Raw genomic sequence first — 17305 nt, forward strand, 5'->3', positions numbered from 1 at the left:
AACCACATATTATGTTGTGGCTTTGAGATTTTGATGAAGTGTAAAGTGATAGTGTTGATTTAGAACAACATTGTACAGTAGGTGTGAAACGCTGGGTATGGTCAGTTTGAGCATAAAACAGGTAGAATATTTGAGCCACACATGACTGATTTATTCAGCATTTTCCATGTTGACATAAGATTATAGAATTTGTTGAGCCTTCCTGTCTTGTTATGAAATAAGGTTTTTCGTTGCTTGTGGTCTTCACACACAATAAAACACTGAGTATCTGATGTAAACACTGTCACTGTTTTTGCTCACATAATTTCAGGTTTAGCCCCACTGCATAGTATCTTGGGCAAGTATCTTTTACCATAGCCCCAGGTTGACTAAAGCTTTGTGAGTGGATTTGGAAACTGAAAGAAGCTTGATGTACATATGCATGTGTGTGTGTATGTATACATGTATGTTAGTGTCTCTTTATCTTGATATTGTGACAGATGTAAACGAGTATCACTGCCATACAATTGTGTCCTTTGCTTCCAATCTTTTGTGAAGAACATCTGACTATGGGGAAATATTACCTAACTCGGAAACAGGTGAAGGATGGCAATAGAAAGAATATCTAGCCATAGAAAACCTACCTCAACAAATTCTGTCTGACCCATGCAAGCATGGAAAAGTGAACATTAAAACACGATAGGCTTCTATACAGTTTCCATATACTAAATTTCACAGATAAAGCCTAGGTTAGCCCAAGCCTATAATAGAGGACACATGTCTAAAATGGCATGCAGTAGGATTGAACGCTAAGCCACATGGTTACAAAGTGAACTTCTTAAATCCACAACTGTCTGATATAATTTATATAACCAAAGTAACAAGGAAACCTCTATGTAGTAAGACCTGCTAGAAATATCCCCCAAATTATATCCTAGTCTTGAAAACATAAAGGACACATTGGATAATGTATTTTTATGTCCCTCTAGAAAAACTGGATGGTTCAGGTTGGAACAACTTTACTTAGGTAAGCTCGATCTGGGATGACCAGTGGCTAAGAAATAACAATACTCCCTCATCTGAAATTACTAGATTCAGCAGACAATAGAATCACATTGATAATTAATGAAGCCATCTAAAATTACAAATCTTTATTTTATTCCACAATAATGATGATGACATTTTTGGGGATGCGGTGCAGTATGTTGATTTTGCCTAACATCTTTTCAGAGTTGATAAAATAAGTACCAGTTGAGCACCAAAATTGATGTAATCAACTAGACTCCCCTCCAAAATTCCAAGCCCTCTGCCTATAGTAGCAAGGATTGTTATTATTATTTAAGGGGGGAAACTGGCAGAATTGTTAGCAGGCCAGGCAAAATACTTAGCAGCATTTCATCCATCGTCACCTTCTGAGTTCAAATTCTGCTGAGGTTGACTTCACCATTCATCCTTTCAGGGTCAATAAAATAAGTATCAGTTGATCACTGGTATCAATGTAATCAACTAACCCTCACTACTAAAATTGCTGGCCTTGTGCTAAAATTTGAAACCATTTAAGGTGACAAACTGGTAGAAATATTAGCATACTTAGTAGCATTTTGTCTTTCTCTGCATTCTGAGTTCAAATGTCACCAAAGTCGACTTTGCCTTTCATCCTTTTGGAGTTGATGATAAATAAGTACCAGTTGAGTACTGAGGTCAATGAAATTGACTTATCCCTCCCCCAGACTTTTGGGCCTTGTGCTTGTAGTAGAAAGGATTATTATTATTTTTACTAAGATGGCAATCTGACAGAAATCCTAAGCATGTTTAGTGGCATTTCTTTTGGCTTTAAGTTCTCAGTTCAAATTCTGCCAAGGTCAACTTTGTCTTTCAGAGTCAATAAAATAAATACCAGTCAAGAATGGGGGGGGGGGGGGTCAATGTAATCAACTAACCCCCTCCCCCAAAATTTGAAACAATTAAAGGTGGTGAGCTGGCAGAATGATTACCATGCCGGAAAAATGCTTAGCAGCATTTCTTTTGGTTCCTTACACTCTGAGTTCAAATCCTACTACTGCATCTTTCTTCCACCCAGACTCTCTCTCTCGTCTAATCCAATTCTTGGTCACCTGAGCAAATGTACAGACCCCAGCATATTGAGTACTCTCAATACTTCTTGCCTTGCTGCTGAAATCTCCCTGCCCCCCAATCCCACTTCTATTTCCCCTCCCTAGCCTACATGTCTGTCTTCTCTGAGCACTTTCTACATTGTCCAGTGTACAAGGCACCACTATTCTTGTACTGACAACAATGAAAAGCTGACATATGGGCTCCCTCCAAGTGACAAGTGAATTAAGGGATCTTTCTAATTTTGATACAATGCATGCAGTGTACAAGTAAAGTGGTTGGCTAGCTGAGCAGAGAATGCACAGGGTTCTGAGGTCTCTTTATTCATCCTCCCTACAGTTGGTACTGTGAAAAAATGTTCCCAGTCCACTCTGTAAAGTGGTTTGTAAGAGGAAGGACATTCAGCTGTAGGAACCAAGCCAAATTATACATACAAGCACCAGTGTATAGAGGTAGCAGCTCCTTGCTGGAGATGACTCAGACCATGACATCATCATCATTTAATGTCTGCCTTCCATGCTGGCAAGGGTTGGACAGTTTGTCAGGAGCCAGCCAAGTAGGAGCCTGCACCAGACTTCTGTATCTGCTTTGGCAGTGTTTTTATGGCTGGATACCCTTCATAACACCAACCACCCAGCAGAGTGGACTGAGTGCTTTTTACATGGCACAGGCAAGGTCAATTTTGGCATGGTTTTTACAGCTGGATACTTTTTACATGGCATCAGCACTGGCAGGCTCACCAAGTAACTTACAAGACAAAGATCCTTTGAGAGGGGAGGTGGCATTAGAGGAAGTGATCTTGTCAGATGATGAAAGGTTATAGTGACAGAAACAGGTGTCATGCTGAAGAGGAGGTACATGGTAGAGAAAGAAAAAGAGAGAGAGAGAGAGAAAATGAGGATGGAAACAAGCATGCTGCTGTAAAGGAGATACATGGTTACCCACCCTGAAGGAAGAGCAGGAGAGAGATGGTGGCAAAGTGCTAGGCATAATCACAAGGGACAGGGATCAGAATATAAATGAGATGGTCGAGTAAAAGAAGAGAGATATAGATGGTGGTAAGTGCCAGGGCATACCTTTGAGGTACGGAAGTCATAATATAAGTGGCAGCACATAGCCAAAGAAGCGGGAGTTGAAAATGGGGGGAGGGCAATGTAGTGAGTGGTGAAAACCTGGGTATATAGAGGGGCTGGGCTACCGGATAGCAATGATAAAGTGAACACGGCCATGAGGACAGGATTGGGGAGTGAGCAATAAGTAGAGTGCATGAAAAAGAAGAAGTGAGGAAGAGATGTAGTTTGGTTTGTTGGAGTAGGGTGTGTGATGTTTTCTTGTTATGTGTGGGAGGAATACACAGTACTTCTAAGAACTCAGGTTCGCTGACGTGGGTGGGTTTTCTCAAGAACCTCATATCACCAGACATCTCAATTCATTGTCATTTCCTCCTTGAGGCCCAACATCCTGAGATCAGTCCTTACCACTCCATTTCATGTCTTCCCGGGTCTCCCTCTTCCACAGATAGCACCCATTTTCGGTGATCAGCACTTCTCTATATAGTTGTCTTCATCCATACTCACCACATGTCCAAACCAATGTAGTCCTCTCTCTTGCATGCTGCATTTGATTTTTCTTATGCCCAACTTTTCTCTCAATACATTTACACTTTGTTGTACATGCCCATTGATGTTGCACAACCAGTAAAAATGATAATGATACACACACACATACACACATGTATATATACACCCTGAACCACGCTAATAGCTTAGGAATGAAATTTAGGATTTAGTAGTTTTCTGTGAATCGATTTTGATAAAACTTTTTCCAGCTGGTTTGCACACTATGGCAACACTATTGTTTTGTTTTCATTATTCTGTGTAACGTCCTTTCCTTTTTAATTCAGATTCTTCAGTTTTGGGGTGAACCAGGCTAATAGCATCTCTCCTCCCTAAGAACAATGGGACGTGGAAAAGGCCTTAACGATGAAGAAAAGTCAGTCATTGTCAAGGAAAGTGCTAAAGGCACCTCTTTTCATGTCATTGTGGAGAAGTTAGGTATGTGGACACAGATGATTCCTGAAGGACTCCTTGCCAAGGAAGAAACAATCTGATTGTGGGACTTCAAAGACTCTGACAGCTAGAGATTTAAGGAATATTAGCCACAAGTTACATGGGAAACCTGGACAAACAAGCAAAGCCATTTTCACTGCCTCACATACCAGAAATCGCATCCTCGGGACCATGGCTTCTGTGCAAGAAACTCTGAAACTGCCTCCTTTAACGCCCTGTCACAGGAGTTTGAGGCTTCAATGGGCCCAAAAGTACATGACATTAGATATGAGTTGTATTCTGTACACTGACAAAACCAGAGCGACCCTTGACAGATCTGAGAGTTGGGTGTATTTTGGAGATGAGCATCACCAACGTTTACAACATCAACAACAGGGTGGCAGAATCATGTGGGCTGGTATCATTGGGTTTAGACTTGTTGGCCCAGTTAGGGTGCCTGAAGGAGGTCTTGGATCCCTGGCTAGATGACATACTACTGTCACTTCTAAGGAATCTCATATTCATGCATGACAATGCACCCTCCCACTCTGCTACGACCACCCAAACATTACTAGGGTCTTACGGCATACAAGATGAAAGGTTGACGGTGTGGCCAGCAACATCTCCAGATCTCAACCCTATTGAAAATTCTTGGTCCATCATTAAACAAGATGTTTATGCCAATTTACGTCAAAAGATGTCTTATGGGCAACCATCAAAGGTGCAGCAGAGGTAGTCAAACCTGCTACTATTAAGAAATTGGCAGATTCCATGACTAATAAGGCTTTTGAAGTTATCCATTAAATTGGCACTCATGCGGCTAAATAATTCATTATGTCAATAAATGTTATAATATTATTATGGTTTTGTTAAATATATACTCAATGTATGCTTAATATGTATCACTACCCTTCATCTTCTGAAAAAAATGTCTAGATGGGCTCTTTTCATTGAAAAGTTATTAGCGTGGTTCACCCAAAAACTGAAGAATCTGGAATAAAAAAGAAAGGACGTTACACAGAATAATGAAAACATAACAATAGTGTTGCTATAGTGTGCAAACCAGCTGGAAAAAGTTTTATCAAAATCCATTTACAGGAAACCGATAAATCCTAAATTTCAGTCCTAAGTTATTAGCATAGTTCTGGGTGTAGTTTGGCCAATGTTTAAAACATTTGTCAGCAGCGGAAGAGTTTTTGTCTAAACATGTTTTCGTTTGGTTTTCCTTTAGACATAATGATTTCAAAAAATATTTCCTCACTAGTATTGTTGTTTAATCTGTCAACCTAAAACAAGCAAATCTATGATCAAGGACATTCCATCAATGACTATCCCACTTTGCGTTCAGATAGAGTTTTTATTTGCGACCATGTTATTGTGTCCTCTTCAAAAGGTGTAATTTGAGTGAAATATAACTGCTATTTCTAACATGTAGAATGACTACACAGAAGTCTTCCTTGGTGACTTGCCTTATCTGTGTATCTTTATTGAGTTTCAAGTTCAATTAAAAAATATTTAACCTTTTCATTCTAATTAATATTGAAAATAATGAAGAATTTAGTAAAATTACTTGTTATTTTTGAATGAATTAAAACTTCATCTCGAATTGGGAGCAGGTAAAACCATTCATCTAAAGTTGAGTTTTCACTGAAATAATGATCATTTTAACTAGTGAATTTCTTAAATATATTTGTTTATCATAATTTGTGTAAATCAGATACATTGAACACACAAATGACCTGTCTAGGTGAGCAGCAACCACTACTATGAGATCGTTCTGACTGCAAACTGGTGATGATGATGATGATGATGCAGTAAAGTTTGGTATATACAGTGGCATTTATTATCCATCACCTGGTCATTGTGGGTAGTGAATTGGTAGAGTGTCAGATAAAACATTTTGCAATATTTCATTAGGTCAATTCATGATCAGAGTTGTGTAAGTTAAAATAACTGTCTTTAATCCCTACCAGATTCACACATGTCTGAGTGGACATCATTAATGCTCAGTAGATATGACAAAAGTTTATCTGCAAGAAACACATATATAATGATGGGAGGGGGAAGGAAAAACAACAACATTCTTATATATTTTACAGAATCAATATATTTTCAAATTGAAAATCAAATCTATTTGAAAGACTTCCAAAGATTTTTAAAAAAACCATCACCAATGTTTAAAAAAAAGTTACATTCAATGAGGTAATCTGGTAATAAGAATTAGAAAATGAAGAAAATTTTGATTATATGAAGCCCCAAAGTGAAATACTGGGTTTTTCAGAAGCATGCAATAAATGAATATGGGGAGAAAAAAATTACAAACAAAACAAAACAAAACAAACAAAAAAAAAGAAACTAGAACATGGCATGCAAAGAAAGAGAAGAGAAATATTTCTTTCTTTTACAAGTTATGAGATAATTAGGGATGAAAGCACCGCCAACATTGGAGTCAACAGCAAATAAATTTACTTTCCTACACAAATCTCAATTATTTTTTTCTCTGATATATCATCAATTTATTAAGACTTATCTGAAAATACAGTATTTTTGGCAATAAAGGTATTGTATTTTTATATATAAAATGAGAAGAAAAATATACGTATATATGTTAGTGTTTGTATATATAGTTTTCTGAATTCAAATCAATGTCTGAAGTAGACAGTTGAAAAGTTTGGCATATAAAGCTGGAAGACATGCCATTAACAATTGTTGGCCCCAATATCAAATAAAAACAGAATCCCACATGTTTACTGCGCTTAACATCATTTTTGTGGAAAAAAGAGTAAGCATCTAAATAAAGAGTACATGAAAAAAAAAAAGATAATGGAAAACAGAAGTGTTTCTGTATTGATTATCAACTAACTGCATTTCACATAAAAATGTTCATAAAAGAAACAAACAATTTGGAAGAAAACTCAACATAAATTCTGTATGAAGGATTGTATGTTATGGTTTCTCTGAAGCTTGGTGGGTGGGATGCAGAATATTACATATCAGACACAATCGGCTCTTAAAAGTCACCCAATATTTTTAACAGGGAAATAGAGAGTGTGTGTGTGTGTGTGCATCAATCATAGGTGTAGATGTCGCTGTGTGGTTAAGAAACTGTGGTCTTAGTTCAGTCCCACTGCACAGCACTTTTGGCAAGCATCTTTTACAATAGGTAGGAAATACTACCTTGCTTAGAAACAATGAAACAATTGAGGGTTAGCAACAAGAAGTGCATCCAACCATAGAAAAATTTGCCTAAACAAATTCCATCTGGGATGTAAGATGATGATGATGTGTGTATATATATATATATACACCAATAGAAGTGAGCACCAGAGATGGTGATGATCATTTCAAGAGAAAGACAGCAGTCACTGAATCAGTAGCAATCCAGTCAAAATAGCTTTTAAACCCTGATTAAAATATAATTAACAGAAGGTATGGCTGTGTCATTAAGAAACTTGCTTCCCAACCATGTGTGCATGGCACCTTGGGCAAGAGTCTTCTATTATATCCCCAGGTCAACCAAAGGCTTGTGAATAGATTTGATAGAAAGAAACTGAAAGGCCAGCATGTGTGTGGGTGAGTGTGTCTGCGTGTACCCTTGATTTGACATCACATGATGTTTGTAAACAAACATCACTGATCACTGTCTTACAAGTGATGCTATTAACTTTCCAGTCTGGCTTTGGTAAATATTACCTTGCTTGGAAACAGGAAAGGCATCCAACTATAGAAAAGTCTTCCTCAACAAGTTCCATTGAACTTATGCAAACATAGAAGAGTGGACAGATGACTAATAAGAATCAAAACTCTGTAAAATGGAGTTTTAGAGTTGTTTTTATCGAATCCATGATGAAAATGTTGTGATCCTTAAAAGTTAAAAAACTAAACTCCAACAAATGTTAGCAAATCAAAGAACTAACAACCTGTTAAATTAATTACAAACTCATTAAAGACAAAAGACTGTCTACCAACAGCTGAGGAAAAATAAAACTGACATACTTTATCCTCTTATATAATGCTAACAGTTGAAATCAGGAAACTGCCTGGAAAGTTCTGTGAAATAAATAATGTACACACTCCAAAGATACTGTGATCATTAAATTTGCTGCTGATTGTAAGCCAAATTCCATAACCACTAAACCATGAGCTATCACATGTGGGAAGGGAATTAAAAATAAATAATATTCATGCTAGGTGTTTTCCTCCACTATTAAGCAATTAAAGTATCTTAGTAAACTAAGGAAATAAACTCACCAAGGAAACAATGCAATGCTGATGGCAAATGTGAGCTCATCACTTGCCACTAATGTCATAAAATGCCTCTTAGTCTCAAAACTAAAGAATGTCAAGCAATAATATGCTTGATTCCACTTCTACAAATGCAACGTTTGTAGAAATGGAATCAATGCAATATTTGAAGCAAATATATTTCTTTATTGCTGTATGTGTCTGTGATACTGTTTAGTAGAAGAAAAAAAAGTTTAAATCATGCACACACACACACAAACACTTTCTCTCTCTCTCTGCTTGTCAGTAGATAAAAAAAATTCATGCAAACAATTTCAGAGTTAGTTTCCTCTCTCTGTAGAATATCTGTCTACCTTTTATGATTGCTTCAGTAGTTTTGTAGATGACAGTTGCATTGAATATGTAAGAATAAAACCAACTGACAAATTTTTTAAAATCTTTGTAGCACTTTAGTTTTAATGAAAAACAGAACAAAGAAACATTAATCACAATTTAAGAAGAGAAAATAAGAAAACTCTAGAAATAATGTTCCTATAGATAAAGAACTACAACAAAGATAAATGCTCTAAGTAAATGAAATAGGGATTCTATATATATATAGAAAAAAGGGTGGGGAGATCTGAATTTTTCAACAACCAAATACTTCTGAACATTATCAGAAAATACCCCACTTTTTACTGTTAGAAATCTAACAACTGATGTTTGGACTATTGGAAAATAGTCAAAAATAAATCTAACACGATATGGTCCTTTTTTTTTTAACAGGAAATTTTGCAGTATGATGAGAAGAATTTTCAATTTTCTGTGAAGCAGTGAGTACCTGCAGGTTTCTGGGTGAGGCGCAAGTTGGTAAATTGGAAGTGGGTTGATAACATTTCCAGGAAGATTGGAAGTGTGTATCTGTCATAGCTCCAACTCCTTCTTGGTTATTTTCTTCATTGTTTTTCCAACAGGTGGCAGGAATCACATGACCAGTTTCAACATTTTCTAATTTCACTTTCACCAATGGCATCATAGTTTTCTGTTCAGCTTGGGAATAGCCAGGGTCATTCACCTCTTCTTTGACTCTCACTAAAATTAAACAAACAAATCAAATTTGTTACTTATTATTATCTCAGACTTTGAGTTATTAATAATAGTTTGGTAAATTATTTGGGAGAAGTGATTTTGATATTTTAGAGCTTTAACAGCTCTAAAATGAAGATGTATTATTACTGATAGCAATTTAATGTTCATAATTCCTTGCAGCAAACTGTATATAAAGGGATTAAACATACGATTACATAAATACATGTTTCATTTTTTGAGTAAGAAATAACTTTTAAAAATGGATCTTATATATCATTGCTATTATGTAAAAGTGTCATAAGTCCAAAATGTTGCTTTTTCAGAAGATGAAAAAATAGTTTCACCATTCCATAGCAAAATCTGACAATTTTTGATATCTTGGCATCTGAAGCAGTTGGAGATATGATAGTTTGACCAAAAGAACCAGCTATTGCAAGCAAAAATAAATATTGAAAAAATAAAAACGCATTTGGTCAAACTTGGACATACGACAGTTTGACATAATAGCGAAGGAAGGAAGGGAGGGAGGGAGGGATGTATGTATGTATAGACACAATAATGACAGTATGGTGTGCAGAAGCTCATTTTGCAACCATATGGTTTCAGGTTCAGTTCCTCTGTACAGCACTTTGGACAAGTGTTTCCTATTATAACCCCAGGCCAAACAATGCCTTGTGAGTAAATCTGGTTGATGGAAACTGTGTTGAAGTCAATTTTATGTTTTTCTTGATGTTTTTGTTTGTTCCACACAGACATCACTTGACAACCAGTGTTGGTTTATTTACATCCCTGTACTGTAACTTAGCAGTTCAGCATAAGAGATGGATACAATAAGTACCAGATTTTAAAAATAAATATTGGGGTCAATTTGTTCAACTAAACTTTAGTATGGCTGCAATCCAATGATTGAAACAATCTAAAAATAAAAGATATATAACTATATATAATATGAACTGTTGAACATATTAGACAGTGAAACTACTGTAGAAGCTAATTACCTTAGATGCACAGGCCAGGAAGTCAGACTAACAAAGAAGAGATATACTACCAACTATATTAGTAGATTATTGTTAGACTACATAGTGCACCTACTTCTGTTTTGGTTTTCTAAATCAAAACTCTAAGATATTAACCAATAAATTTCATCAAACCATTAAGTCATCACCTCACCTTTATAATATCAGTATATTGCTAGTATTATTCAATCAACCTTGAAGTCGATGGAATAATTAAATACTAGTGCACCTACTCATACATAATTTAACTTCGAAATTCTAAAGAGATACATCTGAGAGGCAGGCTCTTAACAACACTTGCCGATCACTGGTCACAATTGAATTAAATCCTTGCATTAATTTTTCTCAACCATTACTTTAAATACACTCCGCTTCTGTCAACTTACTGACCATGCAGTGCCCTCTATCAAAACCTATATGTTATATGTAACTCTTCTATCAATTTCTTATCTGATCTTATTTTCTGCCTCAAGTTGCACATCTGCAAGAATTCAAACTGAATGTTAACATCATTTACCTATGATTATTCCTTAGTCTTTGAAGGCCTGAAAATGCTATGAACTTGCACAATCTCTTCCAAAAGTAATAAAATATAGTCTTGTTCACTACCATTTGTGTAAAACTCTACAATAAAAGAATTTTGGAAAAAATTGTTCAAATCTTACCTTGAGGTTTTAATGAAGAATCATCAATATAACAGTGATCTAACAGAAGTTTGTGTTTGGGACATGATGTAACTGGCAATGATTGGGTGGACTCGGTCACTTTTGGGAAAAAAGGATTCTGTGGTGTCAAATGAGGATTTTGAATTAGAAGAGGAACTTCAGCTGGTGGTGTAAGAGGTACTACAGTGGGTGCAGCACACTGAAGTAAATTGATGGTGGGTTGTGTGATGGTAACAGCAATAGGTGTGGTGACTGGAAGTTCAGGTGGTGAGCTAATGGAGACAACAGGAAGTGGTACAGGACAAGAAAGTCTGTCAGACCGAGTTAACTGGGTCAAGGCATCAACAGCATCAGCAGTAGGGTTAGAATATGATGAAGTGTCACAAGGAGTCTGTGTTACAGGTGGAGCTCGAATTGTTCCACGGTGGAGCTGTAGTAATGTATTGGCTACTTCACTATCGCTGATCAAAGTTTCAGAACTGTCGGATTCAGAAAGGCTATTACAAGACATGGAAGAATCCACTGAATGGTTTCTTTTTGGAGGGCTCTTTGGTCTGATTTCTCTATAGAGAGATTTTTGTTTGTCATCTTCTTTATCTTCATTAAATGGACAATTTTTCTCTGTAAATAAACAAAAACAAAACATTTCTTTTAAGGTTGGTATAAAACCACAGAAAAATTATGGATACCACCTGGAATTTAAATTTTGGCTTCAGATTTGGTTCATCCAGAAATTATTATTACACTATTATGCTACACCTCACGCTATATAAGGCACTTTTTAACCATTTACGAAATAATTTGTGCCAAAAGAATTGATATAATTGTCTAAATGAAACTTGCTATACAGCAAGAATTTATTTTATCACAAGCAAATCAAATCTGACAAAACTTGATGCCTTGCAATATTGAATATCTGAGTTCATGACTGGCTCTCTACCCAGTGCTAAACCCACTGCTTATTTGCTTCTATGTTTGTGTAAGTATGGGAATCATCATAGTAAGACAAAGATACTCTACATATGCAGGGAAGTGACACATTACATACATAGCTTGTTTTACAGATGCAGTGATTACACTGTGTAACAAAATTCAATTCTTTTTTGTCTTTGGTCAGTAAGTGTTGTTTCTTATTTGCTTCTATCTAGAAATCAAAAGAAATGACTATTATTCCCTTCAAACTTTGCATTTGTGACCTGGACATCAACATTTTGAAACTGACCTATTATCCATTACATTTCAGATGGATTCAGCACTGAGCTGCTGATACAGAAATAGTATTATAGCAAATATTCTGCTCAATACCACAGATTTGCTGGTCTTGACCATAACCAGTTGAGTATGTACCTTAGTAACTGACAAAATGTGCATCTCTGATCAGGAGTAGTGGGGGAGCATCATAGCCATGTATTGAGAGGGACTTTTTGAGGTTTGAATAAATACAAGAAAAGCAAAGTTTGAAGGAAATGTTAGCCATTTTTCATACTTTATAGGGGAAAGCAAATAGGAAAAAACAGCTGCTACCCAAGGACAAAAATCATGTTACACAGTGTTATTACAATGACTTTTGTCTAGCTGGACACAGACAGACCTTCATACATTAGTGTAACTTCAGTAACACTTGACTTTTGTGTTGCTGTTTTACTAACGTTTGTAATGTCAAGGTATGACCAGACACTTCCAAACTATACCTTAGCAACCAGATCACATCATCAAAGTATGACCAGATACTATACACTTCTATTTTTATATTAAACTTAGTTTAGGAGAGTTGAGCTAAACTCTGTAGTTATCAATGTCAACTCAAACCATTCTCCACTAGATAGAGTCTCTTTTATATTTATACAAATGAGTCAGTTTGCTAAACTGTGTATATCTGTGAGAAATTACTTTTCAAATTAAAAAATCAAATTACGAACAATAACGAAGCTTAATTTTTCTTTCCACAACGCTGGAATATCAATTAACCCTTAAGCATTTAAACTAGCCATATTTGGCCCAAATATTCTACTTGTTTTATGTTCTAACAGGCCAGATCCAGTCTATCACACCTAGCCTACAATGTCATTCTAAAACTAGACAGTCAAATCAACAAAATCTGAGAGATATGCGATAATGCATGATTAATTTGTTCCAGTTGATTTGATCAACGGAATAGCCTGCTTGTGAAATTAATGTGTAAATAGCTGAGCATTAAAGACATGCATACCTTTAATGTAGTTCTCAAGAAGATTCAGACACAGGATGACAACGCTGGCCTTTTGAAATACAAGTACTATTAATTATTGCCAGCTGAGTGGACTGGACCAACATGGAAAAGTGTTTTGCTCAAGGACACAATACACTACTGAGAATCAAACTCGCAACCATATGATAGAGAGCCAAATACCCTAATCACTAAGCCATACATCTTCACTAAATAGGCCTTACATTTGACAGAGTAATTTGAATGTTAAAGGATTATATTATGGAGAACATTCTGTGGGTGTCTACATCATTATTTAACAAAGAGACAAGTCAAAGAACATATACTCACTGTTACAAAAGAATTGGTAAACTTTGTAAGCATTCGTACCACCCTTATGGTTTAAATCAGAGAGTTCTTTGCAATCGGGTAAACTGTTTAAGGCACAGCGAAATGTTGCTTTAAAGCGTTTTGTGTTGGGCTTGTCTTCTGTTGGTACAAACCTGCCTGCAATGGAAACATTGATACATTATTGCTTTATGGATTTAACCAAATGACTTGTCATGGCTACATCACTTACAAACACAGCAGAACTGTTCCTAAACACAGAGACATTAAAAAAATTTTTTTTTACCTGGAAACGCTAAATTTTAAAATTTCTCTCTTATGTGAGCTAAATTAATCACAAAAGATACAAGCTAATCAAAAACCAATAGCAGCCAAATATCCTTCAAATTGTGCTCTACCATCTTTACAAAAGATGAAGTTATAAGTAAACCTAAAAAGTTGGAGTGGTCACAGATGGAATGTCTTTAATTATAAGATTTAGTTGGTCTAGGTTGATCTAGAGTTAAACAAAACAGACTGAATACAGAACATTCGATATCACCTGCCTCAAACATATTACACAATGTTATCACATAAACATGACACATTTTCAGCATGAAATATGGCACAGCTAGCAAGTTGACTGAAAGTGGAACTTTCCCACCAGTTAAGTGTATAAGTCTGAATATGGTGAATAAGTGTATAGATCTGAGTATTGTGAATTCTAAGTGTTCTGATAAAGTTGAAGGTTACAATGTGAGAAAAAATTATATCTCAGAGAAATCAAAGTACTTACTAATGTGAAAATCCAAATTTATTAACTTTCTCAGAGAGAATGACATTAACTATCTACAGCTAGAAATACCATTTTGTATCATCATCATCATCGTTTAACATCCGCTTTCCATGCTAGCATGGGTTGGACGATTTGACTGAGGACTGGTGACACCAGATAGCTACACCAGGCTCCAATTTGATTTAGCAGAGTTTCTACAGCTGGATGCCCTTCCTAATGCCAACCACTCCGAGAGTGTAGCGGGTGCTTTTACGTGCCACCGGCACGAAGGCCAGTCAGGTGGTACTGGCAACAGCCACGCTCAAAATGGTGTATTTTACGTGCCACCTGAGAATGTATGTCTATGTGAATCCCTAAAACTCGAGAACTACACAACTAATTTCATTCAAATTTTACACATGCCTTACTTAGGGTCCCGGTTGTGTTTTAGTCAAAAAAAAATGTTTAACTTCTTGCATAGTTTGAGCCCACAGCAACATAATATCTCATCCACTATTTAAGTATTACGTGTTAAAAATGAAACAAAAACACTCATGTCAAATACTTTCACTTTGAAAACGAAACTATTCCACTAACTGAAACAATCACATTTCGATACTGTAATGACAGATACTTTCACTTTAATGGTTTCATTTTCATACTGAATCTACTACAGTGAAACTATACTCTCACATATATAGAGGCATACATACATGCATATATATATCTGCACAAATGTATACATATACATGTATATATATATATATATATATATATATATATATATATATATATATATATATAGAGAGAGAGAGAGAGAGAGAGAGAGAGATGTATATGTATACATATAGATGTATATGTACACGTATATGTATATATATATATATATAGATCTATATGCATACATGTATACATATGTGTAGATGTATATATATAGATGTACATGTAATATCTACACATATATACATGCATACAGATATCTATACATATATACACCCATTAGTCATTTGTTTTCTTATCCAAAACTACGTCAGAAGTACTGAATGGATGGAAATTATATTCTATACATAATGGCCATAACCCCCATGAAAATTCATATATTTTTGATGTTGATGAAATTTTAACCATACATATTACACACAAATAAAGTAATATTTCTAAATTTTCTTCTTAGAAGTTACCAAGACCCCTTCATAGGGACTTCACACCCACAATTTAGTCATTTTTCCTAAGCAAAAACGAATACAGTTGTACCATTGGAAGCTATAGGGTCACCCGAATGTAACAGATGAGCATTATTTGTAATTCAACGGTACAACAGTGTAAGACTATCCTTTCAGATATACTTACATTGTGATTTCTGCAATGTGGTGCATAAATTGTCAAGTAAATGAGACTCATCTTTGCCTCCACTGATTCACTTGCAAAGTGTTGAGTAAAATTATTTCGTTGCAGACCTCCTTTGAGTCTTTTTATTATCACTGCAACACATATAGTCCCCAGTTGGTAACATTGATTTCAAGGCCTTCCCAGATGAGTTACTGGTTGTTTTAAGACATTTATTGATTGTAAATATTTTCTGCCCAGTTACCTATCGGTAGAGTGGTCATTTGCAAACTCCAGAGGCGACACTTTCATTTCCCTTTACTCCAAACGTCACACGTTGTTATTTCAATTGGGTCATGCCCTTCCAATTGCTATAGATCCATAACACATCTTACAGCTGTGCCTGTCATCTGTATGGTGAGGAATCCTACATTGGGGAGTAGTAACGACTACGCTACGGTGGCTGACTGATTATCATGATCATTTGTCTTTTGGTTTCCTCAACAGGTCTTTCCAAGTGGAGTTTAGTGTCCAATGAAAGAAGGAAGGTACGCATAAGTGGACTGGCTGAGGCCTTAGATTTAGGTCTCACTTGGCTTGCCGGTCTTAGGTCAAAAAATTTTTTAACTTCTTGCATAGTTTGAGCCCACAGCAATATCATACCTCCTCCACTATTTCAGTATTACATGTCAAAAGTAAAAAATAATAACATCACTCTACTGTAATGTCAAATACTTTCACTTTAACACTGAAACTATTCCACTATTTCAGTATTATCTGTCAAAAGTGAAACAATAACATGTCGCTACTGTAATTTCAAATACTTTCACTTTGAAACTATTAAAGTGAGACTATACTCTCACATATATACAGGCATACTATAAGACCCAAGTTAAAAACATTCCCAACAATTCAACTTCTCTGGTTGACATTAACACACCCACCCCCAATAGGGGCCTTCATTCCCACATTATAGAGCTCCATTTTTCAGGAGGAAAATCCTTTTTACAGGTTTCAAAAGACTGAAATTTTGGAATATGTGCATAAAGATCAATAGTATGGGATACATGTCTCATGATTAGAATTTTTTAGGGTGTGTAAAGAGGGAAAGAACCCTCATGTGCAATTTTGATGAAATTCGAATCATATGTATTCCAGTTCTTTACAGAAAATATAACAGAAAAGTCTCATTCTTCAATTGCATGTAACACGGGCAACACTGGGTATCTCTGCTAATATCATCATCATCATCATCGTTGTTTAAAGTCTGCTTTCCATGCTAGCATGGGTTGGATGATTTGACTGAGGACTTGTGAAACCAGATGGCTACACCAGGCTCCAATCTGATTTGGCAGAGTTTCTACAGCTGGATGCCCTTCCTAACGCCAACCACTCAGAGAGTGCAGTGGGTGCTTTTTACGTGCCACCGGCACGAAGGTCAGTCAGGCGGTACTGGCAACGGCCACGCTCAAAATGGTGTATTTTATGTGCCACCCGCACAAGAGCCAGTCCAGGGGAACTGGCAACGATCTTGCTTGAAAGTCCTTACACATGCTGCG

The 17305-nt window shown here is 36.1% G+C and overlaps 1 protein-coding gene across 1 annotated transcript in view; it reads right to left on the minus strand.

The window, feature by feature from the left end:
- Window positions 1–6228: 6228 nt before the first annotated feature.
- LOC106877130 (uncharacterized) overlaps window positions 6229–17305 on the minus strand; it is a 52419-nt gene continuing 41342 nt past the window's right edge. The window contains exons 3-5 of the mRNA XM_089358687.1: window positions 13670–13825; window positions 11134–11754; window positions 6229–9455 (exon numbers count right to left, since the gene is read on the minus strand). Coding sequence (XP_089214813.1) covers window positions 9118–9455; window positions 11134–11754; window positions 13670–13825 — 1115 coding nt within the window. The 3' untranslated portion in view covers window positions 6229–9117. The remainder of the gene's footprint in view (window positions 9456–11133; window positions 11755–13669; window positions 13826–17305) is intronic.

Source organism: Octopus bimaculoides, chromosome 10 (genome assembly GCF_046866305.1).
Source record: "Octopus bimaculoides isolate indiv1 chromosome 10, ASM4686630v1, whole genome shotgun sequence".
In the NCBI taxonomy this organism is placed as follows: Eukaryota; Metazoa; Mollusca; class Cephalopoda; order Octopoda; family Octopodidae; genus Octopus; species Octopus bimaculoides.